Consider the following 24,026-nt stretch of genomic DNA (forward strand, 5'->3'; position numbering starts at 1 on the left):
TAACTGAGCATACCTTGGCATCCCCCAGAACGTGCTACGTTAGTACCTGCCAGCATACTTCGTGCTAACCTCCTACGTACATGTACAGTACCAAGCTATGTCGTAAGCTCCAGTCTGGATCCGGCAAGTGATCCTCCGACAAGTGATCCTCCCAGCCAGCAACTCTCAATGTAGTCGCATCTTTTGACGTTTAATACCGCAGCATTGATGCCTCCTCAACCAAATCGCTGAAGCACCCCAGAGAAACCCCCCCCCCTTGCAGCGCAACAGTAATATACTCCCGTCGAAATGTCGTTGTTCTCGTAAGTGCCCGTTGTCTTGACAAGCACACACAACACTGTCCCTTCCCCTCTTGTTGATGCTGCCTTTCCCACCTCCAGCTCAGTACTCCGTAATCAGCACTGATCATGGTGCATGCAGAAAAGCGACCTTTTCAGCCGCAGGCTATGCCGCAGCCAGACCGGCGTACCCTGCAAGTCTGTTCAAAACAATCCTCGCCTATCACAATGTGCAATTTGCCTCGGGCAAGTTGATAGATATCGGCTGCGGCCACGGACTGATTGCGAGAGCAATGAGCCCTCATTTTTCCGAGGTGGTGGCGGTCGACATGAGTCCTGGCATGCTGAAGCAAGCAGCTTCAATGACGGATGATCCGAAAATCACGTTTCGCCAGGCCAGTGCCGAGGACTTGTCTTTCGTGCCCGACAGCTCCGTCGACATGATTGTATCGGGCCAAGCTGCGCACTGGTTCGACTACAACAAGGCCTGGCCAGAGTTGCGTCGGGTGCTGAAACCTGGCGGTTCCCTTGCATTCTGGGGCTACAAGGACAGTGTCTTTGTCGGACACGAAAAGGCCAATACCATATTTCTCAATTTCTGCTACGCGCCAGAAGACGTGGAGCCAGGAATGGAAGGCATGAAGGCTTACTGGGAGCAACCGGGACGCGACAGGCTCCGCAGCCTCCTTCAGCAAGTAGTGCCTCCGGAAAATGAATGGGGAAATGTTCGGCGGGCTCTTTACGACATTGACCCTGGTTGCTCGGAGATGCCCGACTCTGAAACAGCCTGGATGCAAATGAGAATCAACCTAGGCCAGCTAGAGGCTTATGTCCGCACCTTCAGCGCGTTTCAGGGCTGGCGCGACGCTCATCCAGAACTGAAGAGCCGAGCAGAGGGCGGCAGCGGCGACTTGGCTGACATTCTGATGGAGCGGATAGTCGAATCGGAACCGGAATGGAAACGGCTCGGCGATGGCTGGAGGGATGCGCCGGTCGACACGGTGTGGGGAACGTACATTCTGATGGCAAAGAAAAAGTAGGGCTCTCTGCCCGTTGTCGTCTTCCCAGGCGAGATGCAGCAGCAATTGTGGAATTGATGGGAGCAAGCTTTCCTGACTAGCGAGTTGCCCGTTGCGTTGAACGGAACGACGGGGGTTTGACTTTGACAGGGCTTGCATTGATATTTAATAAATGAATGCATGGTTGCCATGTCAACCTTTGCGGATGAAATAAAAACATTGATGGCTTGGCTGTGGCTTGTGCACCCACCCATGGTTGCGCTGGGCTGCTGGGGGGGGGGGGGGCCGTGGGGCGGACCGACGCAGCCGACAGGCAATTAATTTCATTTGGTCTGGTTGTCTCGACCTCGCAGCTCCTTGGTCAAGCTTTCTGGCTCCTTTAAAAACTCTGGCCGACTCCTCTTTCGGCTGCCAAAGAGAGCCATTGTGCGAGATTCGTCGACTTTTTATTTGTTTGTTATTTTTATTTTATTTTATCTTATTTTAAGGAGGATTCACCATCCGCCTGCTCAATCTGACAAAACGTAGCCTATCAACAACCGTTTGAGAACAAACACATCAGCTGCTAGGTACCGAGTACGGAGTGCTTGCTTGCTGCTAGTGTCAACTCACTCGCCCTCTCTCAACGGCTCGACAGCATAACTTGCAGACATGGTGAGTTCATGTTACCACAGCACCCACACACACCACAAGGTCAACACACGCAACACACGCAACCCACGCACCACACGCCACCAGGTTAGGTTGTAAACAAAAAGGCACGCCAACTGGTTGGTTGCCCATTGCCCGCCCCTTCCCGGATTCCGTTCGATGGCGAAACGAAAACAAGCAACACAAGACAAGAGCCCGCCAAGCCGTCATCACCCAAACCAGAGACTTTCGCGGCGGCCGGCGCTGCCCCTCCCCCTCCCTCCTTTTTTCATCTTGCATCCTTGCATTTGAGAATATAAACAAACGGTGGTCGCAGCTGCACGCGAACCACGCGAACCTGGAACCTCTTTGTATCCTTTGCGCACCACAAGCCAGCCAATAACAACCAGCTACAGCGAATATCCATCATCCTCGGGCGGGCCGTCATCGCCAACTCACCCAGCATAATCAATCAGAGACGACATGTCTTCTAACCAGTACGATTCCCAGGCTTCCACCAACTACAAAGAGGCCTTTGCCCTCTTCGACAAGCGTGGCAATGGCCGAGTGACGGCGGATAGCTTGGGCGACCTGCTTCGGGCTTGTGGCCAGAATCCCACCTTGGCCGAGATCAAAGACTTGGAAAAATCAGCAGGCAGCGACTGTAAGTGGTTACCTAGTTTCTGGCCCGCGTCGCCGGCCGTTTCCTTGGGGGCCAACCTCGGACCTGCTAACCCCCCGCCCGCTCCCACAAAGTCGATTTCGAGTCTTTCCAGCGCATACTCAACCGCCCGGGCGGCTTTCGCGACCCCGGCGAGCCCGAGGAATACTGCCGAGGCTTCCAAGTCTTCGACAAGGACATGACGGGCTACATCGGGGTGGGCCAGCTCAAGTATATCCTGACAAACTTGGGTGAGAAGATGTCGGAGGAGGAAGTCGACGAGCTTCTCAAAGCTGTGGACACGAGCTCTGGCCAGGTCAACTACACAGGTATGTCCTTGGGCGTCTCTGGGTGTCTGTCCTCGACGGGGTGTTTAATCACCATTTGGGGGGGGGGGGGGGGGGGGACGAAACATGGACCCCGACATGCACGAAAATCACTGACGAAACATGCAAGACCTGGTTCGGACCATCTTGGCCAACTGAACAGAATCACCATTGTGCGGCTTTTCATCACGCCGACTTGACGGAGACCATGTTTGATTCCCCTTGTTTCTTCTTTGGCACCTGCAGTCGGAATGGCGTTTTTTTTTTTTTTTTTTTTTTTTCGAGATTTGTTGTTTGTTGTTTACCAGGGGCTGCATGGAATATGAATTGGAATCGGGATGGGATTTTGATGCATCATGTATAAGCTGGACCGCACCCTCTCGCTTCGTGTACTTGTATATCCCTCCGTATACCGTAGTGAGTCCCTGATGTTTTAGAAAAGACAAGCTTGCTGCTAGGCTAGGTTCTGTCTCTGCCGTTGCCCTTTGCGAAAGCATTTCGTATTTCATAACTTGGGTTGGATTGGATGGACGAAGCCATCTGGATACGACTCGTACGAGCCACTTGCCGTGCCGTGCCGTGCCGTCCGTCCTCTCCTGAGACGGCCTCTTGTGAGACGGCCTCTTGTCAGACGGCATCTTCGGCGTCTTGCCTGGAACTTATGGAAAACAAAACCCCCCGCCCGCCAGCCTCACGCTTCTCCACTCCACTTCTCTGCTCCAGCCGAGCTTGCCTAACCTACCAACCTCGTCAACGTCTCCCACTTGATTGATGCGCAAATAGCAGCAGACCGCGGAAGCAAAGCCCAGTTGGACCCTTTCTAAACCCCAACCCCCTTTACCCCCTACCCGGGCGCTCGCTTCGCTTCGCTCCCTCCTGCAGTCGCGCTGGCTCAACGACGTCGTACCAAGCTGCTGCCCCTCCCCCTCGTCGCCCTGTCGCTCCTCGCCATCCCTTTGGCGATAATCCTGGCTTCCTCACGAGCTTCCTCCCGCATCGCGGCTTTGGTCCATCACTTTGTCAGGCCAGCGCCAACACGCCCGCACGTCGGCACCCGCTCCCGCAAGGCTAGCACCATGGCCGGGCCGTTGCACCAGAACCCCCCCCAGCCCCCGCCGCTCTTCACCGACACCGCGCAGTCGGTCCTCGACACGGTGGAACGCAACAACGCCGTCACGAAGGAGGTGTGGGACAAGGTGGTGGCCGAGGTGAAGCCCGAAGACGCCGTCTTCGCCAACGTCCTGGAGCCGAGCCTGGCGAGCGCGAACCGGCTCGCGGTCAGCAACCACGTCGCCACGTTTTACCAGCACGTCTCGGCGAGCAAGGAGCTCAGGGAAGCCTCCACCAAGGCGCAGGAGACGGCGAGCGCGTTCGGCATCGAGGTCAAGATGCGCGAGGATGTGTTCCGGCTCGTCAACGCCTCCTACGCGTCCCGGGAGTCCCAGGGCCTGGACGGCGAGTCGCTGCATCTCCTGCAAAAGGAGCGCCAGTCGTACATCCGCAACGGGCTCTTGCTGCCCGCGGGCGCGCAAAGGGACCGCTTCAAGGAGATACAGAAGCGCCTCAGCACGCTCTGCATCCAAAGCCAGAAGAACCTCAACGACGAGGTCGGCGGCGTCTGGTTCACGCCCGAGCAGCTGGAAGGCGTCCCCGCAGAAGACCTGGACATTGGGCAGCTCGACAAGGGCGCCGGCGAGAACGAGGGAAAGGTCAAGGTCACCTTCAAGTATACCCACTACTTCCCCCTGGTCAAGTACGCTGTCCGCGAGGACACGCGGCGCGCCTACACCATTGCCGAGTCCAACAAGGTCAACGAGAACGTCCCCCTGTTCCGCGAAATCGTCGCCCTCCGTGACGAGGCCGCCCGCCTGCTCGGGTATGCCGACCACGCCAGCCTGGTCATTTCCGACAAGATGGCCAAGTCCACAGGCCGGGTGATGGACTTTCTCGGCGACCTCCGCAACCGACTGGCGCCCGGAGGCGCCCAGGAGGCCGGCCGTCTTCTCGAATACAAGAAGAAGGACTGCGAGGCTCGGGGCGCTCCCTTCGACGGCAACCTGTACATGTGGGACGTCCCGTTTTACTCGAGAATCGTCAAGGAGAAGGAGTACAGCGTTGACGAGGCCGACATCTCGCAGTACTTCCCCGTCCAATCCACGTACCAGGGCATGATCAAGATTTTCGAGCAGATATTCGGCTTCGTGTTCGTCGAGCTGGGAAGCCAAGACCGCGCTCGGCTCAGCCCTACCGGAAAGCCCGAGGACCTTACCTGGCACGAGGACGTCATCCTCTACTCCGTCTGGAACGACGAGGCAGCCGGGGGCGATTTCGTCGGTTACTTCTACCTCGACCTGCACCCGCGGGATAACAAGTACGGCCACAACGCCAACTTCAACGTGGAGCCCGGCTACGTCAAGGAAGACGGCACCCGCAACTACCCTGCCACAGCTCTGGTCTGCAACTTTAGCAAGCCGAGCGCGACAAAGCCGGCCCTTTTGAAGCACCACGAGGTGGTCACGCTTTTCCACGAGATTGGCCACGGCATCCACGATCTCGCCGCCGTTACGCGGTACAGCTACTTCCACGGGACCAACGTTGCCGGCGATTTCGTCGAGGCCCCGAGCCAGATGCTGGAGAACTGGTGCTGGACGCCAAGCGTCCTCAAATCCTTGTCGCGACGCTGGGACACTGGTGACAAGATCCCCGACGACATGATTGAGAACCTCGTCAAGACCAAGAACTTCAACTCGGCCACCTCCAACCTCTCCCAGCTTCTCTACGGCCTCTTCGACATGATTATCCACACGCCCAAGACTCACGACGAGGCCAAGAACATGCCCATTGCGAGGGTGTGGAACGAGCTGCGTCGCGATATCACGGGCATCAAGGGCCCTGAGGAGCAGGGACAGGGATAGTAAGTAGCATCCTGGCAACAACTGCAGACCCCCAAGAAACACCGGGGTCAAAACGGCGTCAACCTCGCCTGTCTAGCTTGCTTACTTACTCACCACCTGCGTACAGTGAGTGGGGTAACCGCTTCGCGACTATCGGCCACTATACCGGGGGCTACGATGCCGGTTACTACGGATACCTGTACTCGCAGGTTTTCTCTACCGACATGTTCCACACCTTTTTCAAGCAGGATCCCATGGACGGCAAGGAGGGCCGCAGGTATCGGAAGCTTGTTTTGGAAAAGGGCGGCAGCCAGGAGGAACTGGATACGTTGAGGGGCTTTCTGGGTCGGGAGCCCAGCACCGAGGCTTTTTACAAAGATTTGGGTCTTGCTTAGAGTCTTTGCACAGGGGGGTGGCTGAGTAGATTACGGTAGGATTTTGGCTTGGAATTATAGTACGTTTGCTGCGTCTCTGGCGTAGCCCAGGAAGGATGCCCAAATCACCGGCTGATTTTCTGCGCTTCGCTTCCTCAAACCCGTTGACGCAGGCTTATCCTTTTCCTTTCTTTCCTTTTCTTTCTTTCTTTGCCCCCCACTACCCCCCCGACCTTGTAAGTGCGTCTCCCGCCTAGACAGAGACTGCCGCAACCACCAGCGTCAGGGAACTTCGTGTCCGAGACCTGCCATACATTATCGTTAAGAACCGCCACAAAGTCGTGTTACCAATTATTAATGAAAACTGCAAGTGGAAAAGCAGGCAGGAAAACACTTCTCACCCCTATTTTCCAACCTTGAAAAAAAAAGAAAAGAGAAGAAAAACCCGAAAACCGCTCAAAACATAAGCGAGCTCAACGCCGTGACGAATGCAAACGAAACTAAGTGGTGCCCAGAGATTCGGCATGCGCTGGCGGTTGGAACGGCTGAAACCAAAGACTGGCTGGTAACATTGACCGAGGGGTACGTCGCCGCAGTGCCAGGTCGCCTGCTCTCAGTAACACCTGTCGCGGGAGTCGCTTGGATAGGAGTGCGTGCCGGGGTTTGGGACGAGCCGGCATCCATGTTTCGGGAGCTTGACGTGACCGGGCTCGTCGTGGTTGTACTTGCATCTGCGCTGGTACCTGCCTCAAAGGTCACGGGATCCGCGGATGCTTCGGTTGTGATGGCGTTGCTGGTAACGGCAGCAGAGGAGGATAATGCGGCCACCTTGCCGGGATGGGTTGCGGGAGCCGTGCTTTGTTGGCGGGGAGAAGTTGGGAGGCGCGCGGACGACACCGCGGCGGTGGAGAAGGAGGAGGCAGGATTTGAATAGGAGACCTGGCTTGGGCTTGCCCTTAGTCTGGAGCTCACGGCAGTGAACCCAGGACCACGGGTGTCTGCTTGGGTTCTCGTCTTAAACGCTGGTAGCTGCGTGACGATGGGCTGCGGCGCTTCAAAGGCGGCGGAAGATGGACTGATTGGGCTCTTGCCGTTGCAGAAGTTGAGGAACTGAGCAAACTCGGGTCTCACATAGTCCATGATTGCGCGCGACGCGTTGTTTGCGTTGGCGAGAACGCATTGCGCGCAGCTGCTGTAGCTATCTTGGAAGGAGGAATGCTCCTCGCACAGCTTGTCGGTTTTCCCGATCGCTAGGGCAATTATATAGGCGTTGTTGCAGTCGTCGAAGCATATCGAAGGGGTTATGCCTCTCTTGTAGGAACGGCAGCCTTTCCTCTCGTCCTTTTCCGGTGCTGTTCGCCTGCGCATGGCCAGCGGCGGCTGGGTTGTTTGCCTCGGCCACTGGGTCAGCGACGCTTGCGAGTCCCAGTTTCCCGTCGTCACGGTTGCGGTGCGCCCATCGACGACCTGCTGATAGATGTTGTATTGGAAGATGTCGTAGGAGAGGCCGAATGCCTCGGGGTTGAGGTTGAAGTACCCGTTTGACGGGGGATAGTAGCTGGTCTCGCACTGATCCCATGTGACCTTGGTAAACGACGGAGAGGGAACGCAGTGGCGAGGGTTGCAGAGAAAGTTGTCGGCGGGTGGATCTGGCCACAGGTTACAGCCGTACGGCTTGGGAGGATCGCACACGTAGCCCGGCTTGCAGCCGAACGTGAGGTCCGAGTCTGGCTGTAGTGGCGCTGCAGCTCCGGTAGGAGCCGGACAGAGGCTAACATGGAGGATTGGCGTCATGGTTACAGTGCTGGCTGGTAATGACTCAATGGACGGCGGTAGTGTCTCGGTCCTGATCTCGGTCCTGACCTCGGTCACGGTGGACGCAGGCTGGGTGACGGTCGTTGTTTCCCGCTCCTGTGTTACCGTGATGGCGGAGGGAGGGAGTGTCTTTGTGACAGTTGTCAGGACGGTTGATCCAGGCAAAGTTGGTGTCAGTCCCGGAAGAGTGATCCCGCTTGGCTGCGCAGAGACTGTCACGGTTTGGTCGGCGGGCTTGGAGACTGTCACAGATTCTGCATCAGAAGCTGTTACCGTTTGCGTGGCAGTCCTGGGGACGGAAGAGACGACGGGGTAGCTGGTCGTCACTGTTGTTACCAAGGTAGTGTAGATGGTGGTCGATGTTGTTGCGTAGATTGTGTTGTCTTTGGTGATGGTGACAGGACGCTCACTGACAACCGTTGTGGTGAAGACATGCGTCGTGGACACCCACGCTGTCGTATAGTCATACACTGTCGACAACAGAGATATGGTGACGGGCAGGGTTCGAGTTGCGACGATGGACTGGATTTCAGTCACGAACTCGGTGGCCGTCGTCGTTGCCCATTCCGTCACCGTGATAGTTCGACAGCCATCTGTACGCTCTTTCAGAATGAGAGCCGGCTCCTTGTTTTTCGCATCCGAATCATGGCCACGCCGGATCGGTTGATTCGTACAACTTTTGAGGGCGTTTTTGGCTTGTCTTAGCACGGAAGTCGCTTTCAAAGGGGGAGGTTTATTCGTCTATTTCATGGGCAGTGTACATACCCAATGGTCTTGGTCACAGTCACGGGGAATGACTGAAAAGGTTATCAAGAAAAAGAAGCCATCGTAATCAGTCTCTGTTGCGTCGGGTTCCTGAGATCCAGCGGTAGAGGCATACATACCATCGTGTAAGCTTGAGTCGCAGTAGTCGTGATGTACTTGGTAGTGTACTCGATCTGGGTCGAGATGTCGTGCTCTACCGCGGTGACATATGTCTGTGCGCAAGGTTATGAGTACACGATTGCCCGCAGTGTTCAGCCAGGTGAGCAAGATTGAATTACCGTCCTGTCTTGATATATCGTGGTGCTTCGAAGGAGCTGGTGGTCAGCGTTGAACTGGGCAAGTGTCACAGCTTAACCGCCCCTGCTCATCATGTCGCCAACTCACTACAAGGTGCTCAGAATAGTAGTCATGATGGTCCGGATAGTAATGGGACAACACTCGTCACATCGTTTCAGGACCTTGTCGGGAAACTGCGTAAACCGTGTTTGGCTCCTCTCGACGAGCCCAGCAGCTTCGGTCTCCAAAGCCATCGCCGCCGCAACGCCGGCGACTAAAAGTTTCGTTGAGGCTTCTATGCGCATTATTTCTGATCTGCCCCAGTTCAATTGATATTTCCGGTGAAAATTAGAAGCGGCTTGCCGGGCTGAAAGGGTGAAAATTAACGATGGGAGTCCATGAGCCGGACGGGCCAGAGATGCCAATGGTTACCTGATGAGTAGAATTAAGCTTTATTATTACCGACGACCTCTGGTCCGATAGAGGGTGAAATCATCGACTTCGCATTACAGCTTCACACAGCGCAAAACAAAGGCAACGATGGATCAAAACAACCGATGCGATGTGGCATAGGTAACAGCAAAAGCTCTTCCAAGAAATATTCTCAGCCGAGTGCTACAGCGCATGGGACAAGGCTGCACTTACAACGGCGGCAGGAGAGTTATCATCTGCAAGACGTCCGGTCTGCCCGCCCACATGTCAATATCTTGAAAAGCCGGCTGCGGCGAGGTGACAATACAGCGTCACTCCTTGGAAGATGTGCTAGGATTGCTGTGCACGGATCGCTCCAAGGACATCTCAACTCCCGGTGCGGAGTTATCTCTGATAACTCTTTTATTGCACCCGCATTGTACCGTGCTGCTACGTACGGAAATGGCGAAAGTCCCCGGCAAACCCCGGTGTTTCCCAAAACGCTACTTTCATTGAGCATTCAGTACCAGTCCTGTGCAGGTACTGGTCAATGAGATGACGCACCCAGGTAGTGAGTTGTTTTGTGAAGGCGAAACGAATTTAACGATACGGTTCGAGTCCTGTTGTCCAGGCTGAACTCGATGAGCAATGCAGCTTCGATTGGGTATTGAATCCGCGCCTTGCATGAGGCAGTTTCCCTTTCGGGGTCCTTGATCCAGTTATGTGCCAGACGGCTGTCTAAGTTGAAGAGAACCGATCAAGGGGGGGATCTTGCAGCGAATCGTCGAATCGTCATGAGATAGAAGCACATCTTCATTCTTTATCGCGGCAGATTCGCTGTAAGCCGTATGCTCCTACAGCATGGAATGGTGTTGCGGCTGCTGCTTCTGCAGCTGTAAGTGATGACAAGGGTGATAAATCAAGCATTCTGGAATTCGCATCAGTTTGTCCTGAGAAGCACTCGGCTCACACAATAGCCAACGAGGGTTTTGGTGAGCCAGACGTGCGAATCGGACCGAGGGTGCGCCTATGAAGCGGGGAAGGAAACAATATTCATGGGGTTGAGCAATGTTGGTTAAGGACAAGATGCATCCAAGGGCCAACAATAGGTCTGGTCCGGCTGGTCCTGAGTTCTGAGTTCTGATGTTTGATCCGCTCAGCCCGCTCACTCAGCCACTTTAGCTGGCTATTGGGGAGCTCTTTCCAACTGATTCCAGCTGAAAAAATCCAGCAACGTAGGGTTTGGAAGCTTCAGACACGAGTACCCGTAAAGCTTCCTTTGCCGGTCTGGATGATGCTGGTCAAAACAACGGCATAGGGCCCTGATCCCATCCCCGGAACCTTGGACGTTGTGTTTGCCGTCTCTTTTCTCTCTCATCTCTCTCTCCCCATGTGTTGTGTGGTTTGTGTAAGTGATGGCATGCTGTACGACGTACGACGTACGACTGCGCTTGTGGCTGGCTACACAGCCCCTCCCCATGTCAGCTGGCTATTGACGTGATGCTGGTGGGGATCTACCTCTGGCACCTACCTACCTTCGAGGCGGACCACGTATCTGGTAGATGGCCGTCCGGAAAGAGCCAGCTTCGCCCAAAGGCGATGCCGACTATTGGCCTGTGCACGTTTGCAAAATCACAAAATCAATCACCTGCATCGTTTGATTGTGACGATGGATGATTGCGCCGTCTTCTCGTTGGATGTCTGAAGTTCTGATGGGCCGCGCTTGTGGGAAAGAAAGTGGGGGCGGGGGAGGGAGACAATAGCATCCATTCAATAGGTACGTTGCATTACCAGTCAGCTCAAGCTGCTTCTGTCTCCTTCTACTTCTGTCAACCCTCATAGTGCCGACTCAACGGACGGCGGACTACGGCCTACAAAACTTTCATCGCTGCTCTCAAGAGCTACTGCCCTTTCGTACTGCTCAGGGCATAATGCAAAGTACAGTGCAGTCAGCCGGCATGGACTTTGCGTCTGAGCTTCCGCCTGTTCGAGTACGTCCCGTCCGTGCCAGGACTGTATCTGCTGATGAGCACGAGGCACGCCATGATCAGTCCGTGGTGCAATGACGGGCCAGGCCGTGCGTAAACTTGTCATCCAGGTGGCGTGGCAGCACCCAAAGCCGTCGGCAACGTTTTACGCCTTAGCATAACAGCATGGCAAAGGGGCGGGAGGATGGAGGTTGGCGCCACGGAACGAATCCTCCCCTACTATACGGCGTACCGCTAGGTAAGAACTCTGGTCTGGCGAGGAGAGATTTTCGGCCCGTAACAGTAGGTGGTGTAGTAGTGAGCGTCCCGTGGTAAAACACGACTAACATCTCCTACTCGACTGGTCTGGATGCTTTCGGCCTACCAGATAGTAGTGAGCATCCATCTACTTAACGTCAATAGCAGGTACTCTTATACAGGTCAAGCTCTGTACCAGTGCGTTCGTCACTGAGGAATCAAACATCGCCCCCTTCGCCCCCTTTCTCTCATTTGACTCGCCCTTATTAGCCTCTTTTCCTTCCCTGTCATCCATCTTCTTTTCCTCTGGGAAGCGATGGGCGGGAGCGAAACACTGTTGGCAGCAACCTCATTCCAGTTCCTTTGCTAACGAGCTGGACATGATCAACATGACCCAACTTCCCATGGGCAAAGACACCGTCAAGACAATCCCTCGGTAAATGCCCATGAAAAGCGCAAGGCTGAAGAATCGAGATTTTCGTCGTTCGTTGACGGTTTGATTTGTTGTCTAACCGGACAACACTTGCCTGGCATTCCACAACCCTTTCAACGGCATTGAGTTGCTTCACTCTACCTCAAAGATACCCCCAGCCACGAAATGACGCTTCAGCTACTGTCCGTACTGGCCATCTTTTCTGCCTCCTTCAATCCAGCTGCAGCGCAATTTAGCAACTGGCAAAACGGCCAGATTAATACCAGTATATGTGTGTGGTATCAGCCCAGAGGTACGTCGACAGTGCATTGGGTCTGCAACAGGAACAGAGCGCTCACAGCTGGTCGGAGCAACGTATAGCTGCACTAGTCCGTGACACAGTTTATCTCGATGGTGGAACTATATGGTGGACTCCTGGGCTGTCTAATGGACAGCATTCGGAACCGGTGAATGAAGGTAGATTACAAGAATTGAAAACCCACAAAGACGCCAGAGTTTTGCGGGCGGGTTCGTAGCTGACAACCGGTAACAGGAAACTACCAGGGAAACCTACTGTCATACAACTTGTCCGTGCCTCTTTCAAGAGAAACAAACGTCACTGGCATTCTAATGGCGGATATGATGTCCAAGGCAAGGGGGGGTACAGGTAATGGCATAAGCACAGAACCGAATTATTACGACGGAGCCATGTTGGCAAATGACCATGAGTTTTTCCTGTACGGTGGTGCTGTTTTCAGAAACGACCAACTGTACGACCCGCCCCCGGCCAATGCAGTGCTCGGTTATCGTCGATATCAATATGGTCCGGACAAGCCATTGTGGCAAAAGGGCTTTTCGGCAGGTCATCTCGATGACGGCGTCACTCGATACGTTGCCTACGGCGGCGCGGTAAATGCGCCTTCAGAAAACAAGGCATGGTATTTTTCCGGCCTTTCTTCGCCGACCCGTGGGCCCATCATACAGAACACAGGCACCGATGGATCGACCAGAGCAATGAACGTTTCCAACACGCTTGTGGGTCTGGACATGGCGGCACAGCTGGAGGAGAAGTGGTCCAACACAACTCTGCCCAGCATGGTCCATGGGAGGGCAAACCCAGAAGTTGTCTGGGTTCCGGTCGGCAAGCAAGGAATTTTGCTGGTTCTGGGCGGCGTGCTGAATCCAGAATGGGCTACGGCAACGCACAAGTCGGAAAATGAGACGGAAAGTGTAAGTTGAGCGGGCGTTGCGCGTGTATAGCGTATCAAGAGCTATAATGTGTCAAGAGAACGGGACCAACGATAGGATAAGTCGAGCTAACTGCACTGTAGCGGCTTTCAGGTCAAGATTTCATGCGCGTCATTGACATATACGACGTCGCTAGTAAAGAATGGCATCAGCAACCAACGTCTGGACGTGGTCCCGGATCCCGGACGAGAGGTTGCGCCGTCGTTGCTCCGGCCTCTGACTTTTCCAGTTTCAACATATACTACTATGGCGGGTTTGACGGAATAAACCCCACAAACGACTTCTCAGACGAGGTTTGGGCTCTCTCATTGCCTTCATTTACTTGGACCCTGATCAACAAAGGAACCACTGTGCACGCACGTTCGGGACACAAATGCTTCATGCCATACCCCGATCAAATGATGGTATTTGGTGGATATACAAGGCAAAGCGGCGACTCCATCACCTGTCTGGACCAAGGACCAGTCGTCCTCTTCAACTTGACAAGTGGGAAGTGGATGGACTCGTATTCACCAGCCCGCTATGCCGATTATGGCGTGCACCAAGATATAGTGAAGCTCATTGGGGGCAACGCTGCCGGAAGTGCCAGCGCAACAAGCCCCGTACCCTCGGGTTGGTCTACAAGCGAGCTGCGAGACGTGTTTGCCATTCCATATGACAGGAATAAACTCACGCGCTACTGGCCGTACAACACTTCTTCACCCCCAGTTGCTACCAGCACGGCTGCTCCCGGAGGCTCTGGCAATTTCGAGCGTTCCCTGACAATTGTTATTCCAGCAGTTCTCGTTCCTTCCGTTTTCCTCTTCGGTGTTGGAGTAGCACTATGGCATCTCCGTTTCAGAAGGAAGAGAGAAGCAAAGAGACATGATGGGTTGGGTGATGCGTCGACGACACTCAGCAGCAGCCGAAACGTAAGCCTGTGGCTTTGGGGTCACAAGTCTTCCAAGCAGCTCACCTCCACCGAGTCACACGCAGCCATGACAGCAGCTTCTCCCGACCCAGATAAATCCCGGAGGTCAATGGAGCCCAATGCCGGTGACAAACCACCACCAGCAGAACTCTGTGAAATGGAAGATACACAAGTTTCAGAGCTTTGCGGTATGGAAGTTATCCCCCGGGAAACCCTGCGAGATAAAAATGCTGACTCCCTGCCGAAAACAGATACATCGTCGCCAGTGGAGCTCCACGACACGGGGCTTGCCCCTCTGAATTCATTTGAGAGAAAACTCAATCTTGCCGAATCCGACCCTTTTAATCCGTCTCTCAATCTAGGGCATGGCTCTCTCCGCAATGCAGCTTTGAGATCGCAAACCGAAGCCGCGGCCAATTACAGACATTGGGCAGAGTCCCCGGACGTGGACTCAGCGCACCAATCCAGTGGCAGAATAAAAAAGAAAGAATCTCGAGGAGTTTTTGGTATCGAAGAGCTTCGGGAGGCTGTACCTGAAGTCGTTCAGATGGAGACCCCCATCTCCCCAACATTGCCAATTGACCGGTACTATGGCGAAGCCTAGTCTCGAAACTCCATGCTGAGACCGCTCCGAACGACCAAATCGCAAGACGAAGAAGCTTCAAGAGACCATCATTGATTACTTGAGCATGAGGAGTGCACGGCCGTGCACGGGTAATAGGTCGCGACTGGTGACAACGGTGTGGGGCACTATGCAACTTGGGTAAGGAATAGGAATTGGCAGGGTTCCAGAGAAGCATCTACTTGCCAATGAAGCCATTTCCCCCCCTCTCTGTTCAACACGCCATCCGAGTGTTTCACTGTTTCTTCTTTCTTTCTTTTTTTCCGCAATTTCTTGATGGAAGAACATCCGAATCACAAATGCAGTGCAAATACTACTCCTCCCAGACTTGGGAATACATTCAATTATACCTCGACAATCTCATCCTCTTCATCTATAATCTCCTGTATCCTTTCGTCCTCGCCAGCAGCTCGCTCTTGGCCTTCTTCGTCCCTCATGATGACTTGCACCAACCGCTCACATGCTTCCCTTACGCCTTCATCATCAACGCGTAAATGAGTCTCTTTGATGATTGGGTATACCTTGACCTTCCTCATCAGATCCCTTCCTTCCCTCGTTGTTGTCAGCAACGTTAGAGTCTCGACATGTGTCTGAATATTTTGGCTATCCGGATCCCGCTGCTTGTCGGGAGATAGAAGCTGCAAATCAGGCAACATTTCCATTGTATCCTCAACGTCGTACTCTTCGTTTCCAGTTATGGGAAGCAGTATGTAAGGTAGAAGATTAATCTTATGCTCGGAAAGCAGCGAGGGGTGAGATGGAATATCAAAAGCGACGTTTTTTATGGTACTAGCCACGCCTTTCCTTCGAACGTCTGACTTGTGCTCTGTAAAGACTCGAATCTTTGTGAGGGGGATTGCTCCGTCGTACTCTTGCGGGGTTACGAAATATTGCCGAACCTCGGAATGCCTTGCGAGATCTGCGAAAACGTATGCGAGGTAGTCAAAGTCGGCGTTCTTGTTGTACGCGCCATCCTGGCCTTTGACGAAAAGATCCATCAGCTGGTTCATGACGGAGTCGTCGGAACCGAGAGCGTCTGGCGGTTGTTGCTTGCGCTCGATGACGGTTCTGAACGAATCATGTTTGGCAATGTTGGCTAAGAGCATGGCTAGTAGGTCCGAGTTTGGCTCCTCTTGGCCCTGAACAAAAGAGCTCGGCATTGTCAGCTGCAGGGACGCCCGGGGTGGGTGTCGCGCGGAATTTCTTGGCTTGGACGAGTTCAAGGCGAGACGTACAACTATGAGATCAAGCGCAACACTTATAAATTTACCATCCTCGACTATATCCTTCAGAACATCGGAATCGCCAGACAGGTTGATTAATATTGTCAGGACATGATTGGCAATTTTCTGTCGGTTCACGTCAGCTGTTTACACCCAGAATTCTATTCAATGGGTCGGCCTTTTCCATCGTGCAAACCGACCTAGCGAAACCATGGAATGAATTACGACGTACAGGATGATCGCGAACCAATAGCTTCAGGTGCTTGACGGGTTTCAGCCCCTCCGACTTGAAGATTGCCGGCTCGGCTGTTGAAGAGGGCACCAAGTTTTCTATGGCTGCCAGCCGAATTTGGGGATTAGGATGGGCGATGAAGCCAACGAGCTGTGGATGGATAATACGCCGGTTAGCAAGGGTGACGAGAAGTTTCAATAGCCAAGCCAGCTTCACGAGGAAGAACATCCTACCTCTTCCAACTCGTTCGGCATTGCCTCTCTTTCGTGGTTCCCGTGAGGTAGTCTGTCGAATAGGTGACGGGCCTTTGGAGGGGCAATTTTTTTTTGGCGGTTTAGTTTGGTTGCCCTTAGTGGTGTGTCTTTTGCACCAGGTGCTTTCTAAGACGTGAGAGTGGTGGGGGTGCCGGTGGACAGCAGCGTCATTGCCAGCGGGGTTAGCAGTTGGCCCCGCTGTGTTTGTTTGCTGGACTGACGAAACTCCAATGTTACATCAACGCGACATAGAGACGGCACTGGATTTTTAGGTTGATTCGGAGGTGGGGAGATTGGGTATAGGCGGATAGGGTTGCAGGCGAGCACTTGAGCAGAAAACGCAATCTCGAGTCCTGGTAACCCATATCTCTCTTTGATCCTGTTTGGAGGCGGCCAACTAATAGAAGGCGGTGAGCAAGATTTGCCGGCCCGCCCGCCCGTAGGTGCTAGGCCCAATGTGGGCTGAGGGGCGGCAGATCGATAAGGCGACAAATTTTTTGCTTGCCGCATCCACACCGGCGTCCGCATCTGTGGTCGCCCGCCGCCTACCGCCCGCCGCCTACCGCCCGCCGCCCACCACAACCACAACCACAACCACTCAGGACTTCTGCCGCATGGCTCATCGACATCATCAGCATTGCGCACAAAAGGCCCAGCAAGCAAAAGCCGGAAACTATACGCCCTCTCCAACATGCCCAAGGCCACGACTCCAAAGGCCGACCGCCCTGCCAGGCGGCACAATCCCCTAGAAAATGATATCCTCGCCACCGGCCTTTTACGCACCAAACCCTCCAAGAAGAAGTCGAAAAACAATGACCAAGCGGATGAGAATTTTGTCGACTCCAAGTCTTCCAAGAAAATCCTCCGCATAGGCCGCGAGCTGGCAGAGGAGGCGAGTGCCGACAGGGCTTCGTCGAATCCCGAACCCACGATCGATTCGTTTGGTTACAGCTCTCGGTTTGAAGACGAATTTGGCCCTGATGAGGGCAAGAGTTATGACGATGACGACGGGACTTGGGGTGACGATGACGAAGTAGTGGAAGAAGTCGAAGTCGACCCGGAGGATCTCGAAATGTACAACAAGTTCATGCCTGATGAGGAAGACGATCTGTTGAAACATGGCTGGGATCTCAAGCCTTCCGGCGACACGGCAGAGGTAGGCGAGAGTCGCAACCTTGCCGATCTCATCATGGCCAAGATTTCCGCGCACGAAGCTGCAGAAGCCAGGAAAGATGCAGGCTTACCGGCAGTCCAAGATGTCGAATTGCCGCCCAAGGTTGTCGAGGTCTATACCAAGTAAGTAAAAGATACAACCCCACCCAGGGGCATTGTCATGTTTACCGTCCCGTCTACCGTCCCGTGCTCATCTTCTCCCAGAATTGGACAAATACTTTCTCGGTACAAGTCGGGTCCTTTGCCCAAGCCGTTCAAAATTCTTCCAACCATCCCGCACTGGGAAGACATCCTTGAACTCACCAGACCAGAGGCATGGACACCCAATGCCGTTTTCCAAGCGACTCGAATCTTTGTTTCGCACAAACCCATCATCGTACAGAGATACCTCGAGATGGTGGTACTGGAGAGGGTCCGCGAAGACATTTACGAAAACAAGAAACTGAACGTCCATCTCTTCAACTCTCTCAAAAAGGCGCTGTACAAGCCTGCCGCCTTCTTCAAGGGTTTTCTTTTCCCGCTTATCGGCAGTGGCACTTGTACCTTGAGAGAGGCACACATCATCTCCGCAGTTCTAGCCCGAATCTCCATTCCCGTCCTGCATTCTGCCGCCGCTCTCAAGGGTCTATGTGATATTGCTGCTCAGGAAGCGTCGCAAGGTAGCGAAGGTGGTGGCGCCACCAACATCTTCATCAAGACCCTGTTGGAGAAGAAATATGCCTTGCCGTATCAAGTGATTGATGCTCTCGTGTTTCACTTTCTTCGTTTTCGCAACGAAGATGCGGCCAGCGCCCAGCAGGGTGATGCCATGACCGGTCTTGCTGGCGAAGAAAACATGAAGACCAAACTACCCGTCATATGGCACCAGAGTCTTCTGGCTTTCGCTCAAAGGTACAAAGGCGATGTGACTGAGGATCAGAGAGAGGCGCTCCTGGACTTGCTGCTGAGCCACGGACATACAGGCATCGGCCCCGAAGTACGTCGGGAGCTGTTGGCAGGCAGGGGGCGAGGTGTGCCCTTGGAGCCTCAGGGCGTCGCGTTGGATGGCGACGACACCATGTTGATCGACTCCTGATTCAACAAAGGCAACATGCGGGCCTGATATCGTGATACTCTTGGTGCATGGCGTACGGCGCTCGGGACGGGTTGGGTTTTAGACAGCTAACAACAAATGATGCAAACAAAAGTATATCTCATCTTGACGACCGACAGGTACCAGAGGTACCTAACCGGGTATATATGGCAAAGTATCATTGGTCGCGTTTCCCAGCATGAGAACAGGCCTTTCTCCAGGCAATACGTGAGCGTCGCTCCTTCCCAGAGCCATTGCCCGCCCGCAACATGCGCTGCAGCCCTTGAATGGACACTGTGGTCTGCATGTTGGTCACGAATACCCAAAACTCATCCTTTATTCTCACTACGTCTCCTATGAAATATATGCTACAATCTCTCGTTGTGTATGACATACTATTGGCGACAAGAGCCCGCAACCTACTTTCCTTTCTCTCTCTCCTTTCTATCCCTATTTTCTCTTTTGGGTTCTCGCCGTTCCTCACAAACTTCCTTTCCCAGAGTGGGATCCAGCTGTCGATAAAGTATTGCCTTGGTTCATGATTCTCGTCATCGCGTCCGAAACCGTCTTGTGCAGCAAATCACCCTACTTTGCAAGCGAACCGCCATACTTCAGGGACTACATGACAGACTCCTTGATTCAAAGGGCCATGGCAACGAGCCCTGCTGTCACAGCCGCGAGCGAGATAAAGTACGTGACAGACAACCTGATGAACCCCTTGCCAACAACAAGAACAAGCAACTCAATGATGAACCGGTGATAGCTACTTTAACCTGCCCTTGTCCGCATTCACTGCGCCACCGGTTTTCGCTTTTCCAAAACCACCAGCCGAGGCGGGAGATGTCGGAGGAGTGGAATGGCGCAGGAATGTGCCAAGAACCGCAACGCTGACTGGATCATCTTCTTATTCTCCCGCGTTCTTGCCTCATCAGGTCGCTGAAAGCAAGCCTCTTCACCAACCGCCTGCTTCCGGCTTCGGCGTGGATCCGCCACGCCCACCTCGAGAGGGATACGAATAGGTCTGGTTCCCAGAGGGCTACTGGGCTGAACGGCAGCTTGAGGATGCAGCAAGGGGAAAGAGTGCTGCCAATTCAAAGTTTTGGAGATGGCGCACTCGGTCTCACAAATCGACAAGCGAGACAGACGGCAGGGACGCTTCGCACGCTTCCGCAGCTGCATCAGGACCGTCGCCGTTATCCAAGTTCAATAGCCCATCACCTCGGCAGGTTACTAGCCCCTATCTATCGGAATCTGCTCATGTACTGTCTCTCCAAAACCCTATCGCCATAGCTGAAACGGGTGAAACAAATGGGAGTGTCGCGGCAGTACCACTTGCCGATGAGGGTGCAGCAGGCGAGGAGGGAAAGCAAGGATCATCCCAAACGATTGTAAAGCCTCAGGGTTCAAGGTCTCGGTCTTTTGCCCAGCTCAATCATTCCAACAAGTCGTCGGCAAATGAAACCATCCACATTCAGAACAAGTCTGAATCTCAATTGAGCGGCATTGGCCACAGTAAGGTGTGTCGGTGACAGCTCAAAGAAAATTTCTTGATGAGACCCCGCTGAGCATTACGCAGGCATGTTTGGAAGGCATTGAGGATGACACGGAGACGGAATCTCATTGTAGCCCAGCCGCGGCTATGTCATGGGTTTCTAACCTATCGCATGGCCTATGCAGAACGAGATCTTGGCTTAAATGCGAACTTGCACAGCTCAAGCTCGCTACCAAGGTTTTGAAACGGCCGCAGACGCTGGACCAGAGGAAGTATCGATCCCAACACAGCCTTTTAAAGCGGAGGCGAGGCTCTGGATGCACCATCAAGTCTACCGCGGAGCCCCTGACATTAAGCACCAGCGGTGAGCTTGATTGCAGTTGTCAGTTGTTTTCTAGGCCCTGGTTGACATTTGTTTGGCAGACAGTTTCAAGACAGCCAACAGCCAGTTCCCCGGAGGAGTGAGTCCTGCCTTCAATTTCCAATTATGCTATGAAGACTGACGTTTTGCGTTGCGACGTATCGCAGGAAGCTGTTCGAGTAAGCACTCCTCCCTGGGATGAGGACACTGCAGATGGGAAACCAAGGGCTTTTTTCATGTCAATGACACCTCCGGAAAGTGACACAGCCGGTCACCCATCAAACACCCCATCAGTCACCCGCTCGAACCATCACATTTATGGACATCACCGCTGCAGCCTTTCTCGCCCTCGGGAGTGGTGGGATCCCATGCCTTGCCCTCGAAGTCGACAGAAACCACAGCCTTCGCAAGGTTTCGTTTTTGACGTGCCGGAGCATTTGCCCAGCAGCCCGCTCTGTCCTGCGAACAGGCGCCACAAGAGCGGTAGGACAGGATTGTGCGTCTATCACGGACGGAGTAGAGCCGCAGACAGCAATATGAGTGAAACAAACAGGGTCAACAACTGACCCGCAGCTGAGCGGAGGGCTCCATCGGGTTGCTGAGCGTGGGTGACAAGTGCCACAATCAGCTTGTCCAGATTGAGAGGTTATTCGGGCGCTTAGTGCAACTTGTAATCTTGACGAGTTTTCAAATCTCTCTGCCTTGGTACGGAATGCCTCGAGGAAAATCATTGCTTTGCTGTTGAAGAAACGCACACCTGCACCGACCAAATGACGGATGACTTTGCGGTAATGACGTGTACTTGCAAAAGCTGAACCCTGAGATTAGTTGGTATGTAAGGGAAATAACAACGAATGCCTCAGCCCCGGTTGAACATGCGTTAGGACTTGAGAAGAGTCCCGGATAAGCTGTTTGCTCGAGGATAACAACATCACCATCGCCGCAGCACATAAACTCGTCAACAAATTTCTATTTACCTCTCCGTTTTTTGTTCCCTTTTTTGTTCACCGCTTCTATGGGGATGTGAGACAACTCGCATCATGCAACAAATGTTGGAAATCGTGGCACCTTTTGGTGCACTTTGACCAAGCCGCCACCTTTTTGCATCGAGCAGCCGTGTGCAATGGCAATGCAGTGCCGGGCTACTCAGCCTTCTTCCGCTGGAGTAAGCAATGACGACCCCATTTTCTTCTAAACCTGTCAGGTATCCAGGCCAGCTCGGGAACCCAAAGGGTCCTCGCGAGGACATGGGTCTTGGCCGCATCCAGGAACGGCTCACACTGGACAATCTCCCACGCGTCCTTGTCGGATATGTAATCGGGCTCGTTGGGAGGCGGCGGGTCGCGCCGCAGAGGATACTGGGTGTCGACGAGGAACGCGCACGCCCTGACGTCGACATATTTTCCGGGATCCTCTACGTTTGCGTCGTTTAGTCCACTGGTAGGCAGCCACGTGCCGCTCCAGAAGCCGAACCCGGTCCTGGCCTCGGAAAACTCCCCCGGCAGCAGGCCCCTGAACTCGGACCGCACAAACTTGGCGTGCATGTTCTTGGGCAGGAAGTGCGACGACGGGAAGCGGTGCCACTCCTTGCCGAAGCAGACGAGGTCCTCTTGACGTCCCAGGCCGGGCTGGCCGTTACCCGAGGGCCACAGCTTCGAATACACCCGCAGGGGGGCCGAGTAAGCAGAGTAGACGCCGAGCACTCTGGCGAGGCTAATGTCCAGAGCCAGGAGCGCGGCAACGCTGACGCCCAGGAGCTTGAGTCGAGCAGGGATTTTGCCGGCAAGAGTCTTTGGATCCGCGCTTCCGAGCGCGGCCAGGACCATGTGAAGGGATATGGCTGCGTTCAAGGCAAGAAATGGATAAACCGGATACATGAACCGCTCCTCTTTATGGGGCTGCCAAGTGAAGATTGCCAGCCACATGTAAAAGGGCGCTACAAACACCACAGTCCGCAATCCAGACTGGAAGCCGTGTCCGGATGGCGCAAGGAGCTTCTGGAGTAGAAACAACGGCAGCACCAGAAGCGCCAGAACGAAGCAGATGTTGAAGTTGAGCGCCAGGTTCTTAAAGTAGAAGGTCCATGGTTCGGTGCCATACAAGTCTGGGCCGCCAGTTGATGAAAAGACGTTGTACCTGACAATGTTCCAGCTCACAACAGCAGCTTTCTTATAGAAGAAGAGGTTGATGAAAAAGTCGAACAGCTATTTATTGCACTCGGGTCAGTTCGGGGGTTGCTCGTGCGCAGTTATTTGTACGGTATTTCGCAGCGGATTTTTTATCTGCAGTCCTCACCAAAACTATCAAGGCCGCAACGACACCCCGGAAGGAGCGAACAATGGCCTCGATAAGAGCGTCCTTGTCACCGAAGAAGACGAGAAGCAGTTCCTCCAGTAGGTAGGGCGCGGAGAGAGCCGAAGCAAAAGGCCACCCGAGGATGCCTGCGACAGCGAACCAGAAAATACCGTGGGCAGTCTTGATGCCCCCGCGCCAGTTCATGAACGAAGCCGCGCCGAGCATGCACATGTACATGGCGAAGCTCGAGGGCAGGAAAGACGCGCTGGCGTGAAAGTTTCCAGGGCTGACGACGGTGACGATCAAGAAGAACATGGCGATTCTCCCGTTCATGGTCAGGCCAATGGCTTTGAAAAACACGGTTTGACAGACGGCGCACACAAAGGCCAGGCCGTAGCGAACAAAGTAAAGCTCGGACACCTAGTCATTTTGGGAAGGGGGTCAACTCAAAACAACGGCGACCGAAACCGTGACTGCCTCCATGGTGAAGCTGACCTTGGAAGATTGGGGTAGCAAGCGGCGGATGTTGGCCACCAGGGCGTGAAGACCGACGTACAGCCAGCTTCGGATGGCGTAGTCGGGCGAGTACTCCCATGTCTGCAGGCCATATCCATGAGACAGGTAGTGGGCTGGTTCCCAGTAATTGAACGTCTCGTCACAGTCCTGGATCGGGGCAAACAGCGCAGCGACGATTCCCGCCGCGAAGAAGATGTAAAACGCCGTGATGGGCTCGATTGGCAGCGGCCCTTTGCGCCTGTCGCCCGCGATTCAAGGTCAGCCATCATCGCATGCATCCATAGGTAGACCCACGCGAGGTTGTGCAAGGACGAGGACATGGCTGGCTTTTTCCGTTACGAAAGGGATGAAACGGGCTGGCTGGAATCAAGCAGCGTACCTCTTTTTGGCATGGCTCGAGGTCGGATGCTCATACTGATGTCGCTGGGCTTGTGGTTGTGGCGTGGATGGAGCCATGGCTTCTCCTGACTGATGAGATGACCTTGGGAGATGACCTTGGGAGATGACCCCTGGGACAGAAGTGTCCAAGGTCAACTAAGAAA

At 54.1% G+C, this 24,026-nt stretch overlaps 9 protein-coding genes across 9 annotated transcripts; 6 read left to right on the forward strand and 3 right to left on the reverse strand.

The window, feature by feature from the left end:
- Nucleotides 1-288: 288 nt before the first annotated feature.
- On the forward strand, nt 289-1,318 carry UV8b_03626 (uncharacterized protein; the record flags this gene model as incomplete). Its single annotated transcript, XM_043141124.1, has 2 exons — nt 289-302; nt 421-1,318. The coding sequence occupies 2 exons, from the start codon at nt 289-291 to the stop codon at nt 1,316-1,318; spliced, it is 912 nt and encodes a 303-aa protein (XP_042997058.1).
- A 1,092-nt stretch (nt 1,319-2,410) lies between these two features.
- On the forward strand, nt 2,411-3,073 carry UV8b_03627 (uncharacterized protein; the record flags this gene model as incomplete). Its single annotated transcript, XM_043141125.1, has 3 exons — nt 2,411-2,591; nt 2,684-2,917; nt 3,045-3,073. The coding sequence occupies 3 exons, from the start codon at nt 2,411-2,413 to the stop codon at nt 3,071-3,073; spliced, it is 444 nt and encodes a 147-aa protein (XP_042997059.1).
- A 917-nt stretch (nt 3,074-3,990) lies between these two features.
- Nucleotides 3,991-6,203, forward strand: UV8b_03628 (uncharacterized protein; the record flags this gene model as incomplete). The annotated part of the gene is made up of 2 exons (XM_043141126.1): nt 3,991-5,828; nt 5,936-6,203. The coding sequence occupies 2 exons, from the start codon at nt 3,991-3,993 to the stop codon at nt 6,201-6,203; spliced, it is 2,106 nt and encodes a 701-aa protein (XP_042997060.1).
- Nucleotides 6,204-6,638: 435 nt separating this feature from the next.
- Nucleotides 6,639-9,343, reverse strand: UV8b_03629 (uncharacterized protein; the record flags this gene model as incomplete). Its single annotated transcript, XM_043141127.1, has 5 exons — nt 6,639-8,673; nt 8,763-8,794; nt 8,882-8,974; nt 9,041-9,065; nt 9,147-9,343. 5 exons carry the CDS (start codon nt 9,341-9,343, stop codon nt 6,639-6,641), a joined length of 2,382 nt encoding a protein of 793 aa, XP_042997061.1.
- A 2,929-nt stretch (nt 9,344-12,272) lies between these two features.
- Nucleotides 12,273-14,848, forward strand: UV8b_03630 (uncharacterized protein; the record flags this gene model as incomplete). The annotated part of the gene is made up of 5 exons (XM_043141128.1): nt 12,273-12,399; nt 12,468-12,563; nt 12,640-13,316; nt 13,418-14,432; nt 14,496-14,848. 5 exons carry the CDS (start codon nt 12,273-12,275, stop codon nt 14,846-14,848), a joined length of 2,268 nt encoding a protein of 755 aa, XP_042997062.1.
- Nucleotides 14,849-15,210: 362 nt separating this feature from the next.
- On the reverse strand, nt 15,211-16,575 carry UV8b_03631 (uncharacterized protein; the record flags this gene model as incomplete). The annotated part of the gene is made up of 4 exons (XM_043141129.1): nt 15,211-16,005; nt 16,102-16,215; nt 16,322-16,471; nt 16,555-16,575. 4 exons carry the CDS (start codon nt 16,573-16,575, stop codon nt 15,211-15,213), a joined length of 1,080 nt encoding a protein of 359 aa, XP_042997063.1.
- Nucleotides 16,576-17,266: 691 nt separating this feature from the next.
- On the forward strand, nt 17,267-18,823 carry UV8b_03632 (uncharacterized protein; the record flags this gene model as incomplete). Its single annotated transcript, XM_043141130.1, has 2 exons — nt 17,267-17,871; nt 17,953-18,823. 2 exons carry the CDS (start codon nt 17,267-17,269, stop codon nt 18,821-18,823), a joined length of 1,476 nt encoding a protein of 491 aa, XP_042997064.1.
- Nucleotides 18,824-19,358: 535 nt separating this feature from the next.
- On the forward strand, nt 19,359-20,856 carry UV8b_03633 (uncharacterized protein; the record flags this gene model as incomplete). Its single annotated transcript, XM_043141131.1, has 6 exons — nt 19,359-19,510; nt 19,753-19,839; nt 19,956-20,337; nt 20,532-20,676; nt 20,758-20,773; nt 20,841-20,856. The coding sequence occupies 6 exons, from the start codon at nt 19,359-19,361 to the stop codon at nt 20,854-20,856; spliced, it is 798 nt and encodes a 265-aa protein (XP_042997065.1).
- A 959-nt stretch (nt 20,857-21,815) lies between these two features.
- UV8b_03634 (uncharacterized protein) lies at nt 21,816-23,940 on the reverse strand (the record flags this gene model as incomplete). Its single annotated transcript, XM_043141132.1, has 4 exons — nt 21,816-22,877; nt 22,969-23,388; nt 23,464-23,722; nt 23,864-23,940. The coding sequence occupies 4 exons, from the start codon at nt 23,938-23,940 to the stop codon at nt 21,816-21,818; spliced, it is 1,818 nt and encodes a 605-aa protein (XP_042997066.1).
- Nucleotides 23,941-24,026: the final 86 nt, after the last annotated feature.

The sequence above is a fragment of the Ustilaginoidea virens genome, chromosome 3 (assembly GCF_000687475.1).
Source record: "Ustilaginoidea virens chromosome 3, complete sequence".
In the NCBI taxonomy this organism is placed as follows: Eukaryota; Fungi; Ascomycota; class Sordariomycetes; order Hypocreales; family Clavicipitaceae; genus Ustilaginoidea; species Ustilaginoidea virens.